This window comes from Prunus dulcis, chromosome 4, assembly GCF_902201215.1.
Source record: "Prunus dulcis chromosome 4, ALMONDv2, whole genome shotgun sequence".
Lineage (NCBI taxonomy): Eukaryota > Viridiplantae > Streptophyta > Magnoliopsida > Rosales > Rosaceae > Prunus > Prunus dulcis.
Window position 1 is genome coordinate 1,751,778 of NC_047653.1, and position 27,799 is coordinate 1,779,576.

General features: G+C 34.6%; 1 protein-coding gene across 3 annotated transcripts; it reads left to right on the forward strand.

Annotated features, from left to right (window-relative positions):
* Positions 1-5,607: 5,607 nt before the first annotated feature.
* LOC117626200 (DExH-box ATP-dependent RNA helicase DExH14) lies at positions 5,608-27,792 on the forward strand. 3 transcript variants are annotated; one of them, XM_034357857.1, is made up of 50 exons: positions 5,608-5,816; positions 6,229-6,290; positions 6,369-6,537; positions 7,345-7,798; positions 7,898-7,963; positions 8,369-8,473; positions 8,561-8,863; positions 9,766-9,882; positions 9,978-10,037; positions 10,432-10,503; positions 10,616-10,732; positions 10,830-10,991; positions 11,295-11,360; positions 11,476-11,628; positions 11,709-11,792; positions 12,418-12,492; positions 12,595-12,726; positions 12,811-12,876; positions 13,021-13,086; positions 13,180-13,302; positions 13,891-14,040; positions 14,234-14,446; positions 14,660-14,815; positions 14,908-15,132; positions 15,211-15,312; positions 15,423-15,503; positions 15,623-15,703; positions 15,820-16,023; positions 16,138-16,254; positions 16,353-16,475; positions 16,884-16,973; positions 17,131-17,256; positions 17,429-17,491; positions 18,722-18,810; positions 19,201-19,291; positions 19,878-20,027; positions 20,110-20,301; positions 20,423-20,488; positions 20,613-20,768; positions 20,858-21,001; positions 21,694-21,761; positions 21,866-22,031; positions 22,125-22,187; positions 23,385-23,480; positions 23,577-23,744; positions 24,492-24,662; positions 24,849-24,992; positions 25,058-25,189; positions 25,842-25,967; positions 27,335-27,792. In XM_034357857.1, exons 1-49 carry the CDS (start codon positions 5,710-5,712, stop codon positions 25,923-25,925), a joined length of 6,270 nt encoding a protein of 2,089 aa, XP_034213748.1. In that variant the 5' UTR covers positions 5,608-5,709; the 3' UTR covers positions 25,926-25,967; positions 27,335-27,792. The 3 variants fall into 3 exon arrangements, with proteins under 3 accessions (XP_034213748.1, XP_034213749.1, XP_034213747.1); XM_034357856.1 differs by lacking the exon at positions 27,335-27,792 and having other exon boundaries at positions 5,615-5,816; positions 25,842-26,117; XM_034357858.1 differs by lacking the exons at positions 22,125-22,187; positions 27,335-27,792 and having other exon boundaries at positions 25,842-26,117.
* Positions 27,793-27,799: the final 7 nt, after the last annotated feature.

Genomic DNA, 27,799 nt, shown 5'->3' on the forward strand with positions numbered 1-27,799 from the left:
GATTAGGTGCCACGTGTCCCAAAAAAGTAGAGCCGTTCGGCTAGACTATTTTTCAAAAAGAAAAATACAGTACAGCCGCACGGCTGTACTATGTAAATATAGTATTTAATTAATAAATAAATAAAAGAAAGAAGGACCCTCCATATATATTACGACTAATTATAGTAATTCAAAAAGGATAAGATATTACTTAATTAATATATTAAATGAAAGAAGTTGGCCAAAAGAAAAAGTAAAGAAACTAATTATATATTTTAAAAATTTATACTTTTCAAAAAAAAAACACATGAACACTTCTCCCGACGAAATTTCGTCGGCAAAGATCTATGCCGACAAAATTTGCCGGATTAGGTTTCCCCCGACGAAAATATCTTTGCCGACGAAATTTCGTCGGGAGAGGTCTTATTTTTGAAAAATAAATATAAACTTAGGATGTTTAGGTTAATTAATTTTTAAAAATTTTGTTTTTAGTAACTACATAATGGGCATTGGAGATTTAATTAGTTGAATTAGAAATTATATTTTAATTATTATTTATTTAATGACTGATTTATGATTAAATATTTTAATTAACATCATGAATTATATTACTTGATGAATAGTAATTCAATTTCTCTTTTTCTTTTTCTCCTTTAATATTCACTAAGTTAATTACTAATCAAAGTAATTAAAAACGTGAAATACACACTATGATACTTAAAGGGTGTAGCCTACCTTTTCATAAAAAAAATTAAAAAAATTTTTTTTAAAAAAAAAAACTGAGTATAGCCGTTCGGCTATACTATATTTTTAATATAAAAAGGAGGACGCCACGTGTCTACTTTAAAAAATTAACAAAAAACACAGAGTATAGCCGTGCGGCTGTACTTTTTTTGGTTTAAAAAAAAGGAGCCTCCAGCGATTAGGTGCCACGTGTCCCAAAAAAGTAGAGCCGTTCGGCTAGACTATTTTTCAAAAAGAAAAATACAGTACAGCGGCACGGCTATACTATGTAAATATAGTATGTAATTAATAAATAAATAAAAGAAAGAAGGACCCTCCATATATATTACGACTAATTAGAGTAATTCAGAAATGATAAGATGTTACTTAATTACATATATTAAATGAAAGAAGTTGGCCAAAAGAAAAAGTAAAGAAACTACTTATATATTTTTAAAATTTATACTTTGCAAAAAAAAAAAAAAACACATGAACACTTCTCCCGACAAAATTTCGTCGGCAAAGATCTATGCCGACAAAATTTGACGGATTAGGTTTCCCCCGACGAAAATATCTTTGCCGACGAAATTTCGTCGGGAGAGGTCTTATTTTTGAAAAAGAAATATAAACTTAGGATGTTTAGGTTAATTAATTTTTAAAAATTTTGTTTTTAGTAACTTCATAATGGGCATTGGAGATTTAATTAGTTGAATTAGAAATTATATTTTAATAATTATTTATTTAATGACTGATTTATGATTAAATATTTTAATTAACATCATGAATTATATGACTTGATGAATAGTAATTCAATTTCTCTTTTTCTTTTTCTCCTTTAATATTCACTAAGTTAATTACTAATCAAAGTAATTAAAAAAGTGAAATACTTACTATGATACTTAAAGGGTGTAGCCTACCTTTTCAAAAAATTAAATTAAATTAAAATTTTTTTTTAAAGTATAAATTTTAAAAATATAAAATTAGTTTCTTTACTTTTTCTTTTGGCCAACTTCCTTCATTTAATATATGCAATTAAGTAATATCTTATTCTTTTTTAATTACTTTAATTAGTCGTAATATATATATATATATATGTATATGTGTGTGTGTACGTACGTAGTTTACAATAATACATTCGTGTTCTATATGCATATCCTTTTTTAAAAAGCAAACGTACAATAGTCATATTGTACATGTTTGTACGTATTTGTAATGCTTTTTAAAAAATAAAAAAATTTAATTTAATCCTTTTTAATAAACATATAATTACTTTCTTTGCTTTTGTTTTTTGGCCCACTTCTTTGATTCAATACATGTAATGGAGTAACATCTTAGCCTTTTTGAATTACTTTAATTAGTAATTATTAATTAGTATTAAAAAAATTATAGAAAAAGTCCACAAAATAATTAAATTCTATTTACATAGTATTGCCGCGCAGCTGTACTATTTTTCTTTTTGAAAAATAGTCTAGCCGGCCGGCTATACCTTTTGGGATTTTGAAAAATAGTAGAGCCGCACGGCTATACTTTTTGGGACACGTGGTGCCTAGTCGCTGGAGGCTCTTTTTTTAAAATTCAAACACAGAGTATAGCCATGCGGCTCTACGCCTTTTTTGCATTTAAAAATAGTATGGCTTAGGCCTCTTTGACACGTGGGCTTAGGCCTCTTTGATACGTGGTCTTAGGCCTTGGGCCGGCCTTTTTATATATATAATAGTATAGCCGTTCGGTTGTACTCCTTTTTTGCATTTAGAAAATAATATGGCTTTACCTCTTTGACACGTGGCCTTAGGCCTCTTTGACACGTGGGCTTAGGCCATGGGCCAACCTTTTTATATATATAATAGTATAGCCGCGGCGCTATATAATTTATTTGAATTTTAAGAAAATTGTATAGCCATGCGGCTCTACGCCTTTTTTGCATTTAAAAATAGTATGGCTTAGGCCTCTTTGACACGTGGGCTTAGGCCTTGGGCCGGCCTTTTTATATATGTAATAGTATAGCCGCACGGCTATACCATTTATTTGAATTTTAAAAAAATAGTATAGCCGTTCGGCTATACTCCTTTTTTGCATTTAAAAAATAGTATGGCTTTACCTCTTTGACACGTGGGCTTAGCCCGTGGGCCGGCCTTTTTATATACATAATAGTATAGCCGCACGGCTATACTATTTATTTGAATTTTAAAAAAATATAGTATAGCCGTCTGGCTATATTCCTGTTTTGCATTTAAAAAATAGTATTGCTTTACCTCTTTGACACGTGTCCTTAGGCCTCTTTGAAACGTGGGCTTAGGCCTTGGGCCGGCCTCTTTACATATATAATAGTATAGCCGCACGGCTATACTATTTATTTGAATTTTTAAAAATAGTATAGCCGCTCGGCTCTACTCTTTTTTTGCATTTAAAAAATAGTATTTCTTTACCTCTTTGACACGTGGCCTAAGGGCCGGCCTTTTTATAATTGTATAGCCGCACGGCTATACTATTTATTTGAATTAAAAAAATAGTATAGCCATTTGGCTGTACTCCTTTTTTGCATTTAAAAAAGAGTATGGCTTTACCTCTTTGACACGTGGGCTTAGCCCATGGGCCGGCCTTTTCATATACATAATAGTATAGCCACACGGCTATACTATTTATTTGAATTTTAAAAAATATAGTATAGCCACTCGGCTATACTACTTTTTTCCATTTAAAAAATAGTATTGCTTTACCTCTTTGACACGTGGCCTTAGGCCTCGTTCACACGTGGGCTTAGGCCATGGGCTGGCCTTTTTATATATATAATAGTATAGCCGCACGACTATACAATTTATTTGAATTTTAAAAAAATAGTATAGCCGTTTCGGCTATACTCCTTTTTTGCATTTAAAAATAGTATGGCTTAGGCTTCTTTGACACGTGGGCTTAGGCCTCTTTGACACGTGGGCTTAGCCCATGGGCCGGCCTTTTTATATATATATATATATACATAATAGTATGGCCGCACGGCTATACTATTTTTTTGAATTTTAAAAAAATATAGTATAGCCGTCCGACTCTACTCCTTTTTTGCATTTAAAAAATAGTATGGCTTAGGCCTCTTTGACACGTGGGCTTAGGCCATGGGCCGGCCTTTTTATATGTATAATAGTATAGCCGCACGGCTATACTATTTATTTGAATTTTAAAAAAATAGTATAGCCGTTCGGCTATACTCCTTTTTTGCATATAAAAAATAGTATGGCTTAGGCCTCTTTGACACGTGGGCGTAGGCCTTGGGCCGGCCTTTTTCGATATATAATAGTATAGCCGCACGGCTATAATATTTATTTGAATTTTAAAAAAATAGTATAGCCAATCGGCTATACTCCTTTTTTGAATTTAAAAATAGTATGGCTTAGGCCTCTTTGACACGTGGGCTTAGGCCATGTGCCGGCCTTTTTATATATAATAGTATAGCCACATGGCTATACTGTTTATTTGAATTTTAAAAAAATAGTATAGGCTATACTCCTTTTTTGCATTTAAAAATACTATGGCTTTACCTATTTGACACGTGGGCTAAGGCCATGGGCCGGCCTTTTTATATATATAATAGTATAGCCGCACGGCTACACTATTTATTTGAATTTTTAAAAAATAGTATAGCCGTTCGGCTATACTCCTTTTTTGAATTAAAAAATTGTATGGCTTAGGCCTCTTTGACACGTGGGCTTAGGCCTCTTTGACACGTGGGCTTAGGCCATGGGCCGGCCTTTTTATATATATAATAGTATAGCCGCACGGCTAGACTATTTATTTGAATTTTAAAAAAAATAGTATAGCCGTTCGGCTATACTCCTTTTTTGCATTTATAAAATAGTATGGCTTTACCTCTTTGACACGTGGGCTTAGGCCTCTTTGACACGTGGGCTTTGCCCATGGGCCTGCCTTTTTATATGTATAATAGTATAATTTTTTGTGGATTTTCTATAATTTTTTTTTGGGTATTAAATAATAAAGAAAATACCATTACTAATTGAAGTAATTCAAAAAGAATAAGATATTATATAATTGCATATATTGAATTAAAGAAGTAGGAAAAAAACAAAAGTAAAGAAACTAATTTTATGTTTTTGAAATTCTTTTATAAAAAAAAGAAAAAAAACTTATCCTTTTTAAAATAATCTTTTTAAAACAATATAGCCGGCGGCTATACTATTTATATATTAAAAAAGGATGCGGCAATGCAAAGGTGCCACGTGTCAAATAAGTATGGCCGCCCAACTATACTATTTTTAAAGGCAATTAGGGAATAAATGACTATACCATTTTTTTCTTAAATATATATTATTTTTATTCAATAATACGTGAGAATTATGTGTATAATAATTGAAATTTTGTGTGTCTTATTGAAACTTTTGTAAAAAAATAGTTGTATTAAACTTGAGAAATACATGCGTACGTGTATAAAATAGCAACTAATCTTTATTAATTTTTTCTTTCATAAAATATTTAAATACTTATTATTCACTATGTAAATAATAATTAAAACATAACTACTAATTAAATTTATTTAAAAAGAGAAATCCAGATTTTGCTTTTTAAAGGGTATAGCTGCCCGGCTATTCCCTTAAAATATTCTATTTATAGAGTACATCCTCGCGGCTATAAGTTTAAAATATTCTATGTACAAAGGATAGGGTATAGCTGCTCGGCTTTACTTTTAGAATATTACTGTTAAATATTCTAAATATTATTATTATAGAGTATAGCCGCCCCGGCTATACCTTTAAAATATTCTATTTAATGTTTTTCTGAAAGCTAGGAGATGTCCAAAAATTATTTTAAGCACACAAAAGAATTTAAAATAATATTTTTTAAATGCTTACAAAATGGGGTCGGAGTCTTGATCCGTATGCATTTGTTCGCTTCCTTCATTTACTTTCTTGTCCCAAAAGCCTACATATAAAACCGAGTCTCAAAGATTGACATTGGATCGGAGTACCGAAGCTTCGTTAAGGCTGAAGAATTAGGAAAAATATGTTGGTTCAGCTTCCGCGCCTGACCAGCTCTCTCAGAGAGCCCTTTGACATCGACCAAGCCTATTTGCAGCGCAAGCTCATCCTTCAGAGCCAGAAGCCTCGCCAGTACTTCCTTTCAACAATTCACTCTCTTTTTTTTTTCTTCCTTCTCATAGTTTTTACTTTACTGTAATGTTCTGTTTGGCTGCCAAGAAAACCTAGGAGAAGTGAGGCAAAGTAAGCAGGAAACGTATTAGTATAAGATAGGACTTGGAATACCGAATTTTACCCTGCAATGAGATTAATGCAATTTGGCTTAGCTGGTTTTTAATGGAAAAGTTCAAAGCACGTTATCGAAATTTCATGTTCTATAAATTTTCTGCGCCCCTTAGGCTTCTTAGTGACCAAATAATGCACTGCTGGGCACGTGAAATTTGTGCTAATTTTTACTAGTCAAGCTGCGTATAATTCCTAATTACTTGGTCTTTGATCAATTAATCCCAAAATAACTTTTGAACCTTTGAACTTTACGCTGTAGGTCTTCGAGCTCAGTGGATGAGTCAGAGCTTGCACGGAAGATAGTTTATAGATGGGAAGAAGGTAAGACAACTTGCTGTAATGAAATTGTGGACATACCACGTATATGATGTATTGAATAAATCGAAAATTTGTGGACAGCTTCGATTGAAGTGCGGCAAGCTTACAAGCAGTTTATTGGGGCTGTGGTGGAGTTGATAGATGGAGAAGTTCCATCCGAAGAGTTTTGTGAGGTGGCACTCACCGTGTACCATCTTTTTGGCAGGCCAGAGGAGGAAGACAATGTTGAAACAAATATTGCCGGAAAAAAGTAAGAATTATGTTCCCAATAATTAACATTCCTTTTTATCAGACAGAAATTAAATTAGTATTATAAGTGGTTGATGTGTCATGTTCAAATTATGATATTTACTAACTATAGTATGGTTAATGTGCCTGGATATCCGGAAGAAATAAGTAATGCATCTATCCAAAAGCTAGCAGATCCAGATAGTACATTTTGCTTTTTTTGTTTTTGTTTGTTTTTTTCTTGATAAGTAAAGTTAATTTTAGTTGTACAATTAAATTTAGAAACTTCGGAGTCACTGCATTTAGGAATCTCTTGTGCTCTGGCCTCCGGGAACACAGTGAACACGTTATTCAAATCCCACTACTAATAATTAAGTCTCAAGATACCAAACTGAACAGTTCTAGACCAGATTAAAGGAATGCTTGAGACTGGTTTTGGAAGGTCTAAAAGTGCTTTAGACAACGTATGGCAGAAAAATTAAAGTGTTTATGGGTCACAAAAGCACCCCAAGTACTTTTCCTGGAAGCACTTGGATTTTTAATAGTTTTTGATGTGTTTATAATAGTGCTTCTAGAAAAAGCGCTTATGAACCCCAAACGAGCCTTGACTCAAGAAGGATAAAACCAATTCAGTGCATAGTAATACAAGATGTTTAAATTTGTCATAAAGATAAAATTAAAAAACGCTGGGATTGTGTTTAATGAGTATTTATTTCATTTATTTATTATCCGGGGTTTGAGATTGTGAATAATTTTAACAATAATTATGGATAAAAATGAAGAAAAGTTTCAAGAATTTTGATTGCGTTTACTCATGTTTGAAATGCAGGCTGGAAGTGCAAAAACTACTTGGTCACGCCGTTTCAGATGCTAACGTGCGGAAAGTTGCCTCCCTAGCCCAGAGACTTGCAGGGATGCAGTCCAGTGATAAGGGGACTACAGTTGTTTCAGAAAGGCCTGTAAATGGGACTCATGACAATGTGGAATTTGGTTCTGACCTTGTTTTCCATGCACCAGCTCGATTTCTGGTGGATGTTTCTTTGGAGGATGGCGAGTTATTGGGTGAGGAAAGCACTGGAATTTCTTCTTCATATTATGAAGGATTATATAGTCATGGTAACTTGAATGATCATCATCCCTCTACTGATGGACGAAGCTTCAATTTGAGTTGGTTAAAAGATGCATGTGATCAGATAGTAACAAAAAGTAGTTCGCAGCTTTCCCGAGATGAACTGGCTATGGCCATTTGTCGGGTGCTTGACTCTGATAAACCTGGTGACGAGGTAGTTGTTAAATTTCATTTACTTTTGCTATGGGTTTCACTCTTGAGTTTTTGTAGACAACTGATTTCATACTAATTTTGAGATATTTTCTCAATGAAGATAGCAGGTGTCTTGTTAGATCTTGTTGGGGATAGTGCATTTGAAACTGTTCAAGACCTCGTATCAGTAAGACTTTAATTATTCTAATACTTTGTTGAACTAATCTTAGTTACTCTTTATGTTTTCCTCCCAAAACACCACTAACACACACATGTATAGACAAAACAAATTCCCCTTCCCACAGTACGCTTTTTTATGTGTCATCATGATCTTCATTTGAAGAAGTGGTACTATGCCATGTGGTGAGATCTTATCTGTTAAATAAACTGATTTGATCTTCAAATGCAAAGTTCATTCCCCTCTCTTTTAACAGCATACCACATTTTCAATTGTAGGATACAATTGTTTCTCTGGCCATCTTGGTATACATATTGGATGGGTTTTTGTTAGAGAAGTCTATTCCAGATTTATGCTCTGATAAGTGTACAGCTAAAGTTTCTTCTTTAAATATTGTTTTCTATATTTTCCCAGCATCGAAAGGAACTTGTTGATGCCATCCATCATGGGTTACTGGGACTGAAATCTGACAAATTGTCTTCAAGCTCTCAATCACGTATGCCTAGTTATGGCACACAGGTATAACCGCTTATGTAAAAGATTTGTTCTCATTAACACATAAATCATCAAAAACATATGGAATCAAGCATTCACTTCTGTTTTCAGGTTACTGTTCAAACAGAAACTGAACGACAGATTGATAAACTTCGGCGCAAAGAGGAAAAGCGACAAAGACGAGGAACAGAGTATGGCACTGATAGTGAACTGGCTGCTGTAAATTTTTCTTCTTTACTACAAGCAAGCGAAAGAAAAAATCCTGTTGATGATCTCTTAGCGCTTGGTGAAGGGCCTCAATCTTTAGCAGTTAGTGCTCTTCCTCAAGGAACTGTGAGGAAGCATCATAAGGGATATGAGGAGGTCATTATTCCCCCAACACCAACAGCACAAATGAAACCTGGAGAAAAGCTGGTACCCATTTGCAGTTCCATCATTCTACTTTATGTTTATCATTTTAGTTTTATTTACTGGTTCTCAATATTCTTACTTAAATTTGATGATTGGAGATGACTTATAGGGACCTTTAGGAATTGCACAAGTGGACCCCAAGTGGGTGAATCTCCTATGTTTTTTAGATACTAGCTGCTCTCATAACACTGAAATACTAGACATGTTTTTTTTTTTCCTTTCCATGACCAATAGGAATTTCCGAGTTTATTATACAAAACACGTGAAGAAAGCATGAACGGAGTATAAAATAAATTAAGAATTCTCGGTGCACAGGTCCTTCTTAGAGAACATTGCCACTCTTTGTTCATCAAGGCAGTCAAGTAAAAAGAAAATTTCTTTTGTTGTATTACTTATGAACTTATGAAATGAAATCAAAGTAGTCCTATCTTGGAACTTGCGTAAGGGCCGATAAATTGACTGATATGACTTGTGCTAGCTTATAGAAACTTCCCTTATGTCCCCGTCCCAGAGAAAGAAATATTTCTTGGAGGCTTTCTTCATTTTGCCTACATTTTGTTTTTTTTTTGTTTTTTTTTGTTTTTTTGTTTTTTTTGTGTTGATTTCGAACAGGGGAAAGGGATTGGATAGAATGTAGGTTACATGTATAAGCCTCTGGATAGTACTTTCTTTAGGAGATTATATTGAGCATGAAATTCTTTGTAGCTCTAAGATAATTGTATGAATATATGTTTCCAGTATGGAGTTTGTAATGCAATTGGAGTTCTTTGGCAAACTAGCCATAATAATTTGAGTGTTTTCTGGTGGTTAAACAAATAGGATTGTCCTTGGTTGCTATTTCTTTTATCACTTACTGACCTCCATTTCTTTTATTGCAATTTATGTTTACTGTCTTATGCTGTCAGATTGAGATAACGGAGTTAGATGAATTTGCTCAAGCTGCTTTTCGTGGATATAAGTCTTTGAACCGTATTCAGAGCCGCATATTTCATACTGTTTATTACACTAATGAAAATATACTAGTAAGTTATTGATTCTGTTGATTATGTGAATGCCAAACCATTGCAGTGAAAGTGCTGATATGATATGCTTGAATGTGATTTCCATTTACTTGCAGGTTTGTGCTCCAACAGGAGCTGGCAAAACAAACATAGCTATGGTTTCTATTCTACATGAGGTATGCAAATGCTTGGCTATTCCTGGGTCTCTATTCTCATTTTTGGCAATCATACTTTTTCTCTTACTACTCTGGCTTGATCTCAAATTTACACATTTGGTTTTGTATTGTGTATGAGTTAATCTGGGTTAATTGCATAATTAAAATGGCAAGGGAACAGCTGTACTGTCATATGAGCTAGTATTGTATATATTTTTCTGGGAGGGTTAGTGTGTTAAAGATATCAGCTTGCAAAATAAAGCAAGGAAACTAAGCTTTTGGTTATGTCATGGTGTGATGTACTTATAGTACTTTTCATGTTGAATTCAACCTATTTAGTTTTTGAAAATATTCAGTATGGAAGTATAACATCCATTCTGAGATTTAGATAGTGAGTAGGCATTTTCTGTGGCAGATTGGACAGCACTTCAAAGATGGTTACTTGCACAAAGATGAATTTAAGATAGTTTATGTTGCACCAATGAAGGTATCCACCCTATATAACTCTCTTCCTTTTTTTTTCTTTTTTTCTGAGCGGGTGGGGTGGGAAAGTAGGCGTTGAAATAGTGGCTTGTTATTTATTATCATGTATTTTTCAGGCATTAGCTGCAGAAGTTACATCAACTTTTAGCCATCGCTTATCTCCATTGAATATGACTGTGAGAGAACTTACTGGAGACATGCAACTTTCTAAGAATGAACTTGAAGAAACTCAGGTCACTTTTATCAAATTCTGTGTGATCCGTGTGCTTTTAACTGGTACTCAAAAGAGGAAAATGAAAATCTTAACGGCTTCAATTTCTTCTTATTCAGATGATAGTCACAACACCTGAGAAATGGGATGTCATTACTCGCAAGAGCAGTGACATGTCACTTTCAATGTTGGTGAAGCTCCTAATTATTGATGAAGTGCATCTATTAAATGATGATAGAGGCCCTGTAATTGAGGCACTAGTTGCTCGAACTTTGCGCCAGGTAAACTTTTACTGAATTATTAGTGTTCTTGGCTTCTTTCTGCTGAATAACTACCGCAATATTTAAATTAGTTGAGAACATTTGTACAGTTGCAACTTATGCTCATGAAAGTTGGAGAGGTATTATCTGTTTCTTATTAGGGTTAATGTGATAGCGGGATGTTTATATTTAAAATGTTTATCAGATGTCTGTTACAACTTACATGTTACTTATGTAGTTTATGGTTGGTTGCAAAAAATTTAGTTGCTTATGACCTTTTGCTTACTCTTTTTTTGTTGTTGTTTTGATTTATGTGTGTGGCAGGTGGAGTCTACACAGACAATGATACGCATTGTGGGACTTTCAGCCACTCTACCGAACTATTTAGAGGTATTTTGGTCACCTGATGATATCTTTTATCTGTATTTTTTGGCCTTCAAATGCTGTACTCTGAAGTCTATTCTATTTATTTGTTAATGTGGATTATTCTTTTATAACCACCCAGGTTGCACAGTTTCTGAGAGTGAATCCAGAAGCAGGACTCTTCTTCTTTGATTCTAGTTATCGCCCAGTGCCCCTCGCACAGCAGTATATTGGTATTAGCGAGCAGAATTTTACAGCCCGTATTGAATTGCAGAATGAGATATGCTACAAGAAGGTTTCTTTTTCATTGGGCTCTCCTTTGTGTAATGTATGTATTAGAACGATTATTTAACTGATTGATACTTTTTCTGCCAGGTTGTTGAATCACTCAGGCAAGGTTATCAGGCAATGGTATTCGTTCATTCTCGAAAGGACACGGCAAAAACAGCTCAGAAATTGGTATACCTTTATATTCCATCTTACTTTTGTGGGTTTCTAATTGGTTGAAATTCTTTTTTGCAAGTGTTAATAATAAACTAGTCATGTTGACTTCAAAAAGGAGGAAGCTTCAGTTGGTTGCTGATGCAATTGCATCAGCTGGACCAGTACGATTCCTTACAAGTTTTTATTTCAGCCATAGTAATTGCCTTGATATTTGTATAATATGTTTCCTTTGGAGAATATGTGCCATTTCTTTTCTCTTATATTGTTTTTAGTTTTCGAGATAATGATTTGCTTTGGTTCAAAAAGATAAAATTTATCAACAATATGACTTAAGTGAAAAATAAATATATTAATGTACAAAAAAACTGTGATCTGTATTCATGCAGTAATCATTGGAAGTTTTATTTTACATGTGTGAACTTATTGGGATAATTTTGAAGTTCCTTAAGATGTCAGTTAAATGGATTATAAGGACCATGTGGGTATAATTTGAAAGGGATGCAATTGGGGATGTGATATTACATATAATCTGACCATAGCAAGATGAGCTAGTTTCAATTTTTTATAATTCTTCAATGTCAATCATGTGTGGTGTGTTATGCTCTGCTTCACTTTTAAATACTTATTACATGTTGAACAGGTTGAACTTGCTCGCAAGTTTGAAGGACTGGAGTATTTTAAGAATGATGAGCACCCACAATTTTCGTTGATCCAGGCAGGGAAAAAGAAGAAGATAGAATCATTTATTTCCTGGATCTTATTATTAGTATCACACCTTTTATATCTTTTAATACATGCATCATTTTATGAATTTCAGAGGGAAGTTATGAAGTCCAGAAACAAAGATCTTGTTGCACTTTTTGAATTTGGAGTTGGAGTTCATCATGCTGGGATGTTACGTACTGATAGAGGGCTGACTGAGCGCCTTTTCTCTGATGGACTGTTGAAGGTAGATATCATCTAGTTACCCTTTGTAGCAGCACTAATATATTTGGCTGAAATATTTTTCAGATAGTGTTATTTTCTGTTTTAGGTACTTGTTTGTACGGCAACTTTGGCATGGGGTGTAAATCTACCAGCTCATACTGTTGTGATAAAGGTTTGTGCTCATTTCTGAAATTATTATTTATTTCCATGACTTAAATTTTGCACTAATTTAGCTTAGGTACTTTAATTTTCTAAAGATGCAAGATGTGAGGAAAAAAAACAACATTATATTTGAAGTACCTGGTGTTTTCTTTAGGGGACTCAATTATATGATCCAAAGGCTGGCGGGTGGCGAGACCTGGGCATGCTAGATGTTATGCAGGTGAGACTCAAAGCTCTTTTGTTGTAAATACATCTTAAGTAAAATTTATCATATGTTTTTTTTATTTTGTGTTCTCATGATATATTTCTTTAGATCTTTGGACGGGCTGGGAGACCTCAATTCGACAAAAGTGGTGAAGGCATTATAATTACATCCCATGACAAACTGGCCTACTATTTGCGGTTGCTGACAAGCCAACTTCCTATAGAAAGTCAGGTACTTGTGTAGTTTAAGTGAGAGCTTGGAACATTCTGTTATGTATGTAGCCAGGTCAGTCAGTGGGTGAGTTCCTCTTATTCCTAATGTCAAGTACCTAGTTAAATTTTAGACAGTCCTTGCATTGCTTATTAGTCAACTTTAGGTGGTTTTGACATATTCGGATAAATTTTAGGTGGTTTTGAATCTGCGTTTATTTGATTATTTACTTTAAACATTGCTTATCATTCCGCTTTAGATCTGAAAGTGTAACTAATTTGTGGGACAAGGTACACTTCAAATTTTGCTTATTAGTCAATTTTAGTAGATCCGGAAGTGCTAGGCCAAGGTATCATTGATCTGGATGTGCCTTTGGGCACTTCATTATGCCTTGACATGCTGCAAAGAAAAGTCCTCCGCATGCTAAAGTTTTATGTTATAAAGGGAAGTAGAATTTGATAAAAAATAAAATGAAGTAGAATGGTGATATGATAACGTTCTTGTGTGTCATAAACTTTGAGTTTTGCATGTTTGTGTGTTTGAAGTTATCTAAGGATATGTTAAGATGATTCACTTTTCCTTATTGTTCTTGAAATTTTCTCTGTGCAGTTTATTAGTTCCTTGAAAGACAATTTAAATGCAGAGGTGGCACTTGGTACTGTCACCAATGTCAAGGAAGCTTGTGCATGGCTTGGATATACGTACCTTTTCATAAGAATGAGGCTGAACCCTTTGGTGTATGGTATTGGGTGGGATGAGGTAGTCTATGTTGATTTGACTTTACCTATATGGTTGATTAGTTGATCCTTTTTGAACATTTTCTTGACTGGCAGCCTGACTTTATTCTCAGGAGGGCATGATGTATAATTCATTTGTCTTTAATGGTGCTTATGTATAGGATATTTGCTTTTGCTTGTTTCAGGTTATTGATATTTTCTTCTGCCTTTTGCAGGTTGTTGCTGATCCTTCCTTGAGTTTAAAGCAAAGAGCTCTCATAGCAGATGCTGCACGTGCCCTGGACAAAGCAAAAATGATGCGCTTTGATGAGAAAAGTGGCAACTTTTATTGTACAGAGCTTGGTCGAATTGCAAGCCACTTTTATATTCAATACTCAAGTGTTGAAACATACAATGAAATGTTGAGACGCCACATGAATGAGACTGAGGTTATTGTTTTTGTGAAATATTTTATCTGTATTTTAAATTTATTTTCCTACCAGTTACACCCCATTCATTTCTTCTACCAAACTTGTTTTCAGAATAGAATCCTACGCACAGCCTCGAAATATGTTTCTCTGTATTTCTTGTAATATAGAGTTTCTTTTTAATAATTATCATTTAATTTGATTTCGCTGGTGGTGCTTTTTCTGTTCCTTCAGGTAATAGACATGGTAGCCCACTCTTCTGAATTTGAAAATATTGTTGTTCGAGATGAGGAACAGAATGAGCTAGAGACGTTGGTGCGATCATCGTGCCCATTAGAAGTTAAGGGGGGTCCTTCAAATAAACATGGAAAGATATCCATTCTCATTCAGGTTGCTTTATGCTCAACTGGTACCAAATGCTAGTGAAGAAGTAAAAAAAAGGAAATATTTGTTGACTAATTTATGGCTTATGTGTTTTGCAGTTGTACATATCTCGTGGCTCGATTGATACCTTTTCGTTGGTTTCTGATGCTGCATACATAAGTGCAAGCTTGGCACGCATTATGCGGGCATTATTCGAGATTTGTCTACGAAAAGGCTGGTCTGAGATGTCACTGTTCATGTTGGAATATTGCAAGGCTGTGGATCGCCAAGTTTGGCCCCATCAGCATCCTCTCAGACAATTTGACAGAGATCTTTCAGCAGAAGTTTGTACAACTTACTTTTATAATATTAATTGCAGAAAGTGTAATCCATTGTTTGAACTTATGTTTCTATTCATACAGATAGTGCGAAAGCTTGAAGAACGAGGGGCTGACTTAGATCACCTATATGAGATGCATGAAAAAGACATTGGAGCACTGATTCGCTATGCACCTGGAGGAAGGGTATATTGTCTTTAGTATGGTGCTTTAAAGTTCACCCTGGTATTGGATACACCAAACAATAAGAAATTTGTTTAACCCTTTTTTCCTTTTCTTTCATTGGCTAATTGAAGTTGGTCAAGCAATATTTGGGATATTTTCCATGGATCCAGTTGTCAGCAACTGTAAGTCCAATCACCAGAACTGTTTTAAAGGTAGCTTCCCTTGTGAACCTCATATTTCTTTTTATAGTAATTTCTACCTCGTTAAATATTGTTGACTCATCATTCAAGAATTATAATTTGAAATACTAAAATATTTTTTTAATTTTCAGGTGGATTTGGTTATTACACCAGATTTTATATGGAAAGATCGTTTTCATGGCACAGCCCAGCGTTGGTGGATTCTAGTTGAGGTGCTGACGTGGTATCCTCTTTCTAGTTAATTTTGTGCGGGTCATGGCTTCATATATTATACATGGTTAAAGAACAAAATTTTGATTGATATTTTAAATTTTATCTTGCATTATAGGATTCTGAGAATGACCACATCTACCACTCGGAGCTTTTCACTCTGACAAAGCGGATGGCAAAAGGAGAACCTCAGAAGCTTTCGTTCACTGTGCCAATATTTGAGCCACATCCACCTCAGTATTATATTCGTGCAGTTTCTGACTCTTGGTTGCATGCAGAGGCTTTCTACACCATATCCTTCCAGAATCTAGCACTGCCAGAGGTATTTATATTTTATTGTTTGTTAGGATATGGTGGATTTTTTTATTTGTTTCATAAATGCCAAGGTACTCCTGCCAAAAGGTTTGTCTCATCAGAAAACTATTGGTTTCTTCAGGCTAGTACTTCGCACACAGAATTGCTAGATTTGAAGCCTCTCCCTGTGACTTCACTTGGCAACAGTATTTACGAAGCGTTGTACAAATTTTCACACTTTAATCCAATACAAACACAGGTTTGGTTCAGTGGTTCTACACCTTTTATTCGTGTTTTATTTTCAGGCGGACCCATCACATTTCAATGACTTGATACTTTTTTTCGGGAATTGGGCAGACTTTCCATGTCCTGTATCACACAGACAATAATGTTCTATTAGGAGCTCCCACTGGAAGTGGGAAAACTATATCTGCTGAGCTCGCTATGCTTCGCCTATTCAATACCCAACCTGATATGAAGGTATCTCCTCCACTTTTCTGTATACAATATAACACAGAATAAGAATAGATAGAGAAATGCTAAATGAGAAAGGGTTTGGTTTGTTTCCGGAAGACGGCACTTCTTGGTGCTGATCTGGGTAAAGCTAGGAAATTACTGTCACAACTCACCTGGTCTTATGCTTTCACATTTTATCAAATTTATAGACTGAATTACTTGTGTGTTTTCATACCATACAGCTCTGCTGTGATTTGATTCTGGTTATCATCAAATAGTATGCTCTGTAGTTAAGTATAAGATTTTGATTCTGCACTTGTGGTTCCTTATTGTGCGGGTGAAACATTTGGTGTATGATCTTTGTGCTCCATTACGTGTTTTGAATGCTGCTTTATACACTAAAGTGTACTGTTTCTGAATTGTTGACTGTAGGTAATTTACATAGCACCTTTGAAGGCTATTGTTCGGGAAAGAATGAATGATTGGAAAAGACGTCTTGTCTCTCAGCTAGGGAAAAAGATGGTGAATTTTTTCCCCTAATTTTTTTTTTTGAATAGAAACATTGTATTGATAATCAAGAGGAAAAATCCTCGATCAAACAAGAAGACCAAAAATAAAGAATGTCTGACCTACTAAGATCTTAACATGTGGTACTGGTAATAACTCAATCGTTTATCAGGTTGAAATGACCGGAGATTATACCCCAGATTTAATGGCCATATTGTCAGCGGATATCATAATATCTACTCCTGAGAAGTGGGATGGTATCAGTCGTAATTGGCATAGTCGAGCCTATGTTAAAAAGGTGCATTCATTCATTCACATATATATATTTTTTTCCTTCTTCAAGAAGGCATTAGTTTATTTGTCTTATTACTTTTCTACTTAATTTTTTACTTGTTTTTTACACACTTGAATTCCACTATCTTCTCAAGTCATTGTGCAACTATGTCTTAATGTGTGTATTTCATCAGTAGGTTGGGCTTATGATCTTGGATGAGATTCACTTGTTGGGAGCTGACCGGGGACCCATCCTTGAGGTACCTATGCAAAACTCTAGTGCTCTAAGCTAAAATGAACCAATAATTTTTTGTGTAACATCTTTTTATTTTTGGGTCACACTTTTGTGTAACATATTTACTGATATTATGGATTGTGTAGTAAAATTTGAGTTTTGAGCGTCAAGTATTACCCCTATAATATTTCAAATTATTTATTCAACTCAAACAAAAGAAGTTACTCAATGAATATATGGATTGAATGTAGCTATTCCTTTAATTTGTAAAGGATTTATAATGGGATGCTTCAAAAGTTCTGCTCCATCAGGTTCTAAATCACAAAAGTTGACATATAAGAGAATGAACTTGCTTATTTTCATGCTGCAGTGGCAACTGGCAGACACCTATCTCCATATGTGTGTGTGGACACTATTCTTTAGATGACCAACTGATATACTTCTGGAGAAGGAAAACTATTCTTTTATTACTTACTTTTTATATATATTCATAATATGATAAAGATGATGAACATAAATGTACTACAAATAAAAGGCATAGAGACTTATTAACTAAGGAAAGTTGTGGGGCGCCTTATATTATTTAGTTTTCGAAACACTGCCTGGGCTTTTTCAAATAACAATTAGGCATCTTATTTCCAACGTGGTGTTTGTTGTAATATGAAAAGACTTTCTCATTAATATTAGAAAGACATACTACTTTAAAGGACTTTTTTAAAACAGTTAATAGTTCTTTCAACTTTAAATATATCCAATGTGCACGTTTTTAAGGTCTGTATTTAATGTATGTATTAGGGTTATCAACCTCTGTACAAGTTGGAGCAACTTATTGTAATTTGTGATCTGGAGTCAAACGTGATTAATTTTATCACAGGCTTTCTGTTCTCTATTTTTATTCTTTACCAATTAATTTTTTTTTTCATATGTAACGAAATAGTAGATAAATGACTTGATTTCTGAAGGGAAAGTCTTGTGATAGCATTATTCCTTATTGAATGTTAACTTTTCAATTTCATGTTTCTTGTATTATTACTTAGCAGGTTAGTATTAGGCTCATAAGTCTGCCAATCTTAATTCAATCCTGTAAATATTTCTTGAATCTTTGTTATTTATAATTGGATCCCTTATTTTTTAAATAGTTATGTAATGTTTGCAAAATTATATGTACAAATATGTGCGGGTCGGTGACCTGATATTTGATGGAAACCAGCACATATTTGTTGGACTGGGTTTGAGTGCAATTTTTATGTTCCAGGTTATTGTGTCAAGGATGAGATACATATCATCACAGACAGAGCGTGAAGTACGGTTTGTAGGCCTTTCTACAGCTTTAGCAAATGCAGGGTATGTATTTATGTATCTTCAATCCTAGCATCGTGTTATCTCACTTCGAAATCCTCTAGTATTTTTTATGTATAAATAATTTGTTGCCATACATACATCTGATGCCGAGTTGGATCCTTGAGTGACATATGTTTGTGGATCACTCAATGCAACCCTCTCTGATGCATTATTTAGTTAGATATGGTTTAATTTGTCATCAATATTATCAGGATTCTTAGGCATGTTTTAAGTATACTGCTTTTATACGATTGCAAAGCTAAGCAAAAGTGGTAGTTGTCACATGCTTTATGCTCTCTTGTGGAATTGGCGCACTTGAATTGGTTTATTTTTCTCTTTATCCTTGCTTAATATATTATGTTCTTATATTCTTATGACGTTGCAATTACTAAGGGATTTGGCTGATTGGCTGGGTGTTGGGGAAATCGGACTCTTCAATTTCAAACCAAGCGTGAGACCTGTACCTCTTGAAGTCCATATCCAGGTAATTGATTTAGTGTTTCAAATGGATTCTGATTTCATTTTTAGTCTTTCTGTTCTACTTTAAAATGATTTGTCAATTTGTTCTCCTGGGGAATAATGTCCTTAAATTTGCAAGCTACTTTGTAACAACTTCTCTGTTATTTCTTGTTCTGTGTTATTAAGTTTTATTGTAATTGTTTTGGTTTTATAGAAACAATAGTGGTATGGTAGTTATTTTTAGATGCATAGTTAATTGTGAGATTTTCTGATCATGGTCTGCAATCCTTTGCATTAATATTATTTGTATCTCACTGGACACTTAGTCCTATGTAATTGTATCTTTTCTCAATAGCATACACGTGTTGAGAGATATTACATACAAAGGTATTTAAAATTGGATATGTGGCCACACAAATTATACTGTTTTCCTTTTGATCTTTGCATGTTAGCTTACCTATTATTATGATAGTGATGATGTGCACTAGATGGGGTAGACATGTGGAGCTGTGTCTGCTTGTACATGTGTGCCTTTTTCATGTTGAGATGAAAGTATATAAGGGCCTGATGTATATTTACTTCATAGCAGTAATATGTCAGTTTATGAACAGGGATACCCTGGAAAGTTCTATTGCCCAAGGATGAATAGCATGAACAAGCCAGCATATGCTGCAATAGGCACCCATTCACCTACAAAACCAGTTTTAATATTTGTTTCCTCTCGTCGACAGACAAGGCTTACTGCATTGGACCTCATTCAGGTAGGATTCAAGGTCATACTGGAATTATGAAGCATTCCATAACTGTTGACTTTTTTTTTTTTGTGCTTTTCTGTAATTGAAGTTTGCAACATCAGATGAACATCCAAGGCAGTTTCTTAGCATGCCAGAAGAAGCCCTACAGATGGTTCTTTATCAGGTCACTGATAATAACCTGAGGCACACTTTGCAGTTTGGCATTGGATTACACCATGCCGGTCTGAATGACAAAGATAGATCTCTGGTTGAGGAGCTTTTTGCAAACAACAAAATTCAGGCATTTCTCTTTTACCTCAGTAATCATGAGTCTTTCCTGAAATACACATTAGGAAAGGAGAATATAAAAAGATCATTTTCTTACCTTTATATACTGATTAGGCATATATATTAAATTATAGGTATTGGTTTGTACCAGCACATTGGCATGGGGTGTAAACCTTCCAGCTCATCTGGTCATTATTAAGGTAAGGCAAAATTTGTGCGGTATCTTTTTCATTTGGTTCCTAGATTTACAAAGCTTTCTAGCAGGAGTGTACTGCAGCAGCTGTTCTTCAGGACAAATTTACAGAACTGTTGATTCTCTTGCAGGGAACAGAATATTATGACGGGAAAACAAAGAGATATGTTGATTTTCCAATCACAGATATCTTGCAAATGATGGGTCGTGCTGGCCGCCCACAATTTGATCAACATGGGAAAGCAGTCATTCTTGTTCATGAACCCAAAAAGAGCTTCTATAAAAAGGTTAGATTTGATGTGGTGAACTTTGTATAGTTGGTGGAATGCTATATTTCATAAGGTGCTGGAATAATTTGTGGTTTTACGCATTGCAGTTTTTATATGAACCATTTCCCGTTGAGAGCAGTCTGAGGGAACAGTTGCACAATCACATCAATGCTGAGATAGTTTCTGGCACAATTTGCCATAAAGAGGATGCGTTGCATTATCTTACCTGGACATATTTATTTCGTAGACTGGTATGGTTTTGGTCACATGACTCTATAGAATAAAAAATGGAAAGAAAGAAATACGTGAATCAGATTTCGTGCTTTTCTCCCTTTATAATCAAAAGTTGCTCAAATTCTAGTCATCATTTTTTCTTCTTTTTGGAAAAGAAACACAAACTTTAAATAAATAGAGAAACAAATATATCTACAAGAAAGATGGGAGTAGATGTTCATCACAATCTGCCCGCCTAACAATTAATAAACAGAAATTATATTACTTTCACCACACATATCACAAGCAGTCCATCAATTTTCAATGTGCATGATCAATTAATACCTAGTCTATTAGGGATGGCCAGATGTGTCCCATAGTGGTAAATCATGTTCTGAATATTCGCCTCAAAGACTAGGAATCAGGTTGTTTGGGGTTTTGAATATCAGAACTTCTAAGAAAGTCAATGGATGAAGTCTTGCAGTCCTATATCTACTCAATAAAGCATTTTCCTTTTTATTTTTTCAATACTCTACACCTATCTTTTTTTGCTGTAAAAGTTCAGAACACCTATCATTTGCATTGCTGTTGTGACAAGAGCAGCACAATGATCCTCTTGTACTTAAATACGGTGAAGACACAAATTAAAAGCCTTAGTTTTTGATTATTTTGTGTCCTTAGTTTTTGATTTATTGAGCCTGTACAATATCTTACATGAGCATATCTGCAGATGTTTAATCCAGCTTACTATGGCTTGGACAATACTGAACCTGAAGTTCTCAGCTCTTATTTGTCTAGGTAATACCATGCTCAATTCTCATGGATTTTTTTATTTTTTATTATCAGGATATGCTTTCTTTTTCGGTGGCATTGCTTTGATTACCTATTGATTATTTTGGCAGGTTAGTGCAAAACACATTTGAGGATCTGGAAGACAGTGGATGCATTAAGATGAATGAAGACAATGTAGAGCCAACGATGCTGGGTTCAATAGCATCCCAGTATTATCTTAGCTACATGACTGTATCAATGTTTGGTTCAAACATAGGATCAGATACATCGCTTGAAGTAAGAAATGGTTCTTGAATATTTTTATTCAGCATTCTAATTTCTCGCTTCTACTTTTTGTGCCGTTTTGCTTAAAAAGGTTCTGTACTTTAGGTCTTCTTGCATATCCTATCTGCTGCTTCGGAATATAACGAACTTCCTGTGCGGCATAACGAGGTAATTAGTCTATGGTTGGCTCTTACTTGGGTACTTGCTTTTTGATTTTTTATTTGGATTCATAATGAGGCACACTTGAGTGACTAGGGGCTCGTTTGGAAGTTCTTTTGGAGCAGCGAAAAGCACTTCTAAATGGGTGAAAGCACTTCTGTCTTTCAAAAAATTTGTTTGGCAAAAATTGCAAAAGCGCTTTGGGTGAGATCCAAAAGCACTTTGGAGTGGTTTTGGAAGAAGCACTTGAGAGGTGCTTCTTCTTAAAAGCGCTGCAGGACAAAAACACGGGAATCACTTGGCTCCCTTTAATGAAACTTTTAAAATGCCGAAAATACCCATATTTAATTTTTTTAAATGCCAAAATACCCTTTCTTTTTTTTCTCTCTCTCTCTCTCTCTCTCTCTCTCTCTCTCTCTCTCTCTCTCTCTCTCTCTCTTTTTCTCCTATTAAAACCAAAACACTACCCCCGAAAAGCCCAACAGACGCCAAAACACCCATGGAAACCCTTAAGCTTCTGTTCCATCTCTCTCATGGCTTCACTCAATATTGAAGAGATTTGCTTTTTATTTTCCGACTTTATTTGTGAAGAAGACTACTGTGGTTTAAAGCTATAGCTGTGAACTCTTTTCTCCAAAGGTAAGGCTTCCTTCTCTTTGTCTAGGTACCTCCTTTTCTATCCCCATTTTTATTTCCTATGTTTATTATAATATTTTGGGATTCTTTAAATTTTTTTAAAGTACTTTTAAAAATTCTTTTTTTGTGTCAGCCAAACACTCAACGAAATATCAAAACTGCTTTTATGTAGTGTAAAAGCACTTTTAAATGTGACATCCAAACGACAAACTGCTTCTTTGTAGAAGCGGTTATGTCATAAGCACTACTGGCATAAGCGCTTCGGGGAAGAAGCACTCCCAAACTTGCCCTAGATCTATTAACCGTGGATTCTGAAAATGGAGACAATTAACACTTGACCTAGAACAACTAGCTTGTGGGCGACGTGGTATCAGTCCTATTTATATCATATATCGCAATCATGTGGAATCATTCTACCTCCATACAAATTTGCTAACAAGAATATGTTTTTCTTTGCATACCACAAAGACAACATAAAGTTCTACATCGGATCGTAGTGAAATTTTAAGTATTAAAAAATTATGATATCTTTTTCCTGATTTCGAACTGTAATATCTTCTTTGATAATAGGAGAATTACAATGAAGCATTGTCTGAGAGAGTTCGATATAAAGTGGATAAGGACCGCTTAGATGATCCACATGTCAAAGCCAATCTGCTATTTCAGGTCAGAGTTGTCTTCAACTATATGTTTTTTATGTCGTTTTCCTTTTTAGTTCTCTCATCATTTTATTCTCTTACCAAGCATGAATTCTGCATTCAGGCACATTTCTCGCAGTTAGAATTACCAATCAGTGATTACATCACAGACTTGAAGTCAGTATTGGATCAAAGTATACGAATCATCCAGGCCATGATAGATATATGTGCTAACAGTGGGTGGATTTCAAGCTCAATTACTTGCATGCATCTTCTGCAAATGGTCATGCAGGTATTCTTCTTAGTAGTTACAATTCTGACTTCTTAGTAGTACTTGCCCAGAATAAAAGACAAGTGCAAGTTGGCATTCTGCCTTGTTAATATTATTACATTCCACTGCCAGCATATGAGTTGATTAGTTAGAGATGTTAATCGGCTATGCTGAGCACCCTTGAATGTTGTTAGTCCATGCCTCTTTCCTGTATTGTTTATCTTGTTTTGTTTCCTTTGTCTTCCAAGAGAAGCTCCTCTTTTGTGTCTTTCTTTTTCACAGTACATTACCCTAAAAAAATATAGATCCATTTCAGTAGGACTCAAACCTTCTACAAAAATCACAAATAAGAAATTCCAGGTGTTAATATCATTGAGGATTTTGTACTCTGAAGAATCAACTGGAAAATTGATGCCTGTCTATAACAATTTAGTATTGTCTTATTTAGGTAGATTTATCTGGCCTAAGGAAGGGTTGGATGTGAGTTAACCAGACCTTCAGAGACTCCTAAAACATGAGAAATTATGACTTACTCATTAAAACGTTGTTAGAAGGGCCACTTTGGAATTTAGCCATATTTTTGTCTGTAAGGACAACGTGCGACACTTGCACTTAAATGGTACACTAATTGATTCTGAAAAAGGTGAAGATTTGATTTATCTATTTATTTATTTTTAACAATTACTCTTTGACTCGGATGATTTGTTCCTCAAGAAAGTACAGTTTTCAGCTCCTAGCCTCTTCTCATATCTTTTGGGTTCTTTTCAGGGTTTATGGTTTGATAAGGATTCTTCCTTATGGATGATGCCGTGCATGAATGTTGAACTTGCTGACTCGCTAAGCAAAAGAGGAATATTCAGCGTACAGCAACTATTGTATCTCCCCAAGGCAACTTTGCAGACCATGATTGGAAATTTTCCTGCTTCAAAATTGTATCAGGTACGGACTTCTAAGATAGTTGACACATGGCTGACTAACCCACAGGTCAAGATTTAACATGACTGGACCACTTTTTGAGTGGGCTGGGTAAGTTATTGAAATACAAGTCAGTTATGGGCTTTCAGGCATGTTAACTGATTTCAGCAGCTTTGGCTGCTTTGCATCTACAATTTTTCGTTGTTCTAGGATCTGCAGCCTTTTCCACGCATCGAAGTGAAATTAAAACTTCAGCAAAAGGACAGCGGAAAGTCTCGCTCTTTAGACATCAGACTGGTGAAGACCAATTTCAGGCAAAACAAATCAAGAGCATTTACCCCGCGTTTCCCTAAGGTAAAAATTTCTTGTTCTAAACTAGTAATGGGAAACCAAACTGAGCTTCAGATTCTCTTTTACAGGTGAAAAACGAAGCATGGTGGTTGGTCCTTGGGAACACCTCAACATGGGAATTATATGCTCTGAAAAGAGTATCTTTCTCTGATCACTTGGTTACTCACATGGAGTTACCATCAGCTCCTAATACTCTCCAGGTACTATGTGGCTTTTTTTGTCAATTTGACTAAGACCATTATAGGAATATACATCGAGTACATTATTCATTTTTATGAACATCTGACTTTCGATATTTTATTAAAATATGGTCACTACAGAGTAATTTTCGAGAGACGTTTACTATGGATGAATGGGGGTTATTGTAAATGGACCTTTATCTATTACTGCCCACCACTTAAAGAAATTTTCCTACATTATAGATTATTCACAGTTTTAGCGGTTCTATTATATTTGTTATTTCTTAGTGATAATAATAGTATTAGTTTGTTTTCAAAGAATTTAGTACAACTACGTCCACCACAACTACTACTTACGTATTATCTTAACACCACTACCACTACCACAATTGAAATTATTATTGTTATTGTTTCAATTCTTAACAATAGTTTTCTTAAAAATTTGTTAAGCAGAGTATTTTTTATTGTTGTAGCTGTTATCAGTGATAGTAGTAGCAGATTATTACTATTAGTATTACTATCTCTACACCTATTACTAAATACCACTAAAGAGTCCATAAATATGTTGTAGGAAGAAGACAAGCTTCAAGTTGTTCCCCCTTGTAAATTCATCTTTATAAGTTGAACTTTTTCTTGCTTTGCTTGCTAACATTTTTTTAACCGTGCTTTTCAGGGGATGAAATTGACTTTAATTTCAGATTGTTATCTGGGCTTCGAGCAAGAGCATTCTATTTCAGAGCTTATTCAACGGCAGTAACCAAAGCAGGATATATTATCAGTAGATGCATTGGACCTTAAGGTGTATTTTTATAGATTTTTATTTTATTTTATTTTTTCTGTCTTTTAAAATAGAAAGCATGTGGACTATAAAATTCAACAGCGAAATTTAAAAACCAAAATAAAACTCAAATATATTTTCATGAATAAAATAACTGCTGTAATTATCTCCCTGAGAAATTAAGGCTTTATGATATGGGCCAACTAAAAACAACCAAACTACATAAAATTGCAAGACCAAGATTAGGAAGAAAATTAACGCAGAGGTCAACTATGGGGTACAAGTAACAGAATGAAAAGTCAATGCTTTCAGAAAAAACCAAAGGTGGAGATCAAAGTCCCCCTATGCGTGTTTGCTTCCAAAATGCGGCCACGTTGCCGGCCGGTATATAAATACTTTTTTGAATTCTTTTTTGGCCCCAAGCAAAAAGAAATGGGCTTTAAAATATTCATTTATTTCACCGGCTTTAAATGGCAAAAACAAAAGCAAAAACAGAAAGTCTACTTTCGCAAAAACAAAAAATCCAAATTGGGCTAACTTGGAAATACAATCCGAAAATAATAAATAATGTCAAAAATTCCCACATCCTGTCTTGGCACCAAACTTGAGCGATAGTGACTTGAAGTTGAATATGAACACCCCTCGCCAGTGTGCTAGATGACCTTCTATTTCTCTCATATGATCCATTGTCCAAAGCCCTTAGCCCAAGCTATCCTATAATCTTTGTCACCAATTTGGAATTTATTTCTGTCATTATAGACGACGTGCCTAGAGTTTTTAATCTAATAAATCTGAATATATGATTTTTGACGACATTGGATCCTCCCATTCTGATCCCCGGACTGTTCACTTTTTCCCTCTTATCTTATGTAACCCTACTCTGTGATGCTAACAAAACTTTGAACAAGTCAATATGTAGAGACAACTATATATGATCACTATCTCTTCCTTGATGCGTTTACATTGATGTACATCAATCCTCCTTTTGTCTAGTTGTAAGTCACCAACCGGCTGAGCCTAAACTTTATACAATTTTGATCGTTGAAAATACATTATTGGGTAACCCTAGAAAGGGTGTGTGCATTTTATTACAATAAGAACGTCCTTAATATAGAAAGAAAAAAAAAAAAAAAAAAAAAAAAAAAAAAAAAAAAAAAAAAAAAAAAAAAAAAGAGAAAAAAAACTCTCTTCCAAACATAATGTCAAAGACTTAAATTCAACCGCAAATGTTTCGATTCCTTGATAAGAATCGTATATGGCTAGGGACATGAATTGACAATTGCTTCTTGCTGACTTTAATGGGTTATTAATGTTTGAAAACATATACAATTTCCCTCCAATTATATCCCAAGCGTCGTTTGACTCAAGTAGTCTTTGAATATATGTAGCATTAATTCGATTATGACAAGGGAAGAGGTGATGTTCCAAAACCCAAATTTTCATCATGCAGCCGAAAGTTTAAGCACAATATTCGAGACATTCCCAATTATTCTTGTTACAAGTCAGAGGATCGAAATAATGCACGGTGAAGAAGAAGAAGAAGAAGAAAACTTTGATATAGATTTTCATCTATTATGAACACTGTAAATTTTAGGGAAAAGTCTAAAATGTATGTTGAACATTAAGATTTTGCAACGTTGCGTTTAGTGATTGACAACTTTTATCAGTGAGAAATGAAAACTCATAACTTTTTAGAGGGATTTGATGGGCACACAAGTTGGCCTAACTTTTGCTTCTGCAAGTGCAACAGAAACTCCATCTGTCTTTCTTGTTCCAAGTATGAGAGGAAGCCTCCAAGAGACCGTTCATTCATTGTCAAAGGAGCCGTCACACCTCAATGAAAAATTGTCACA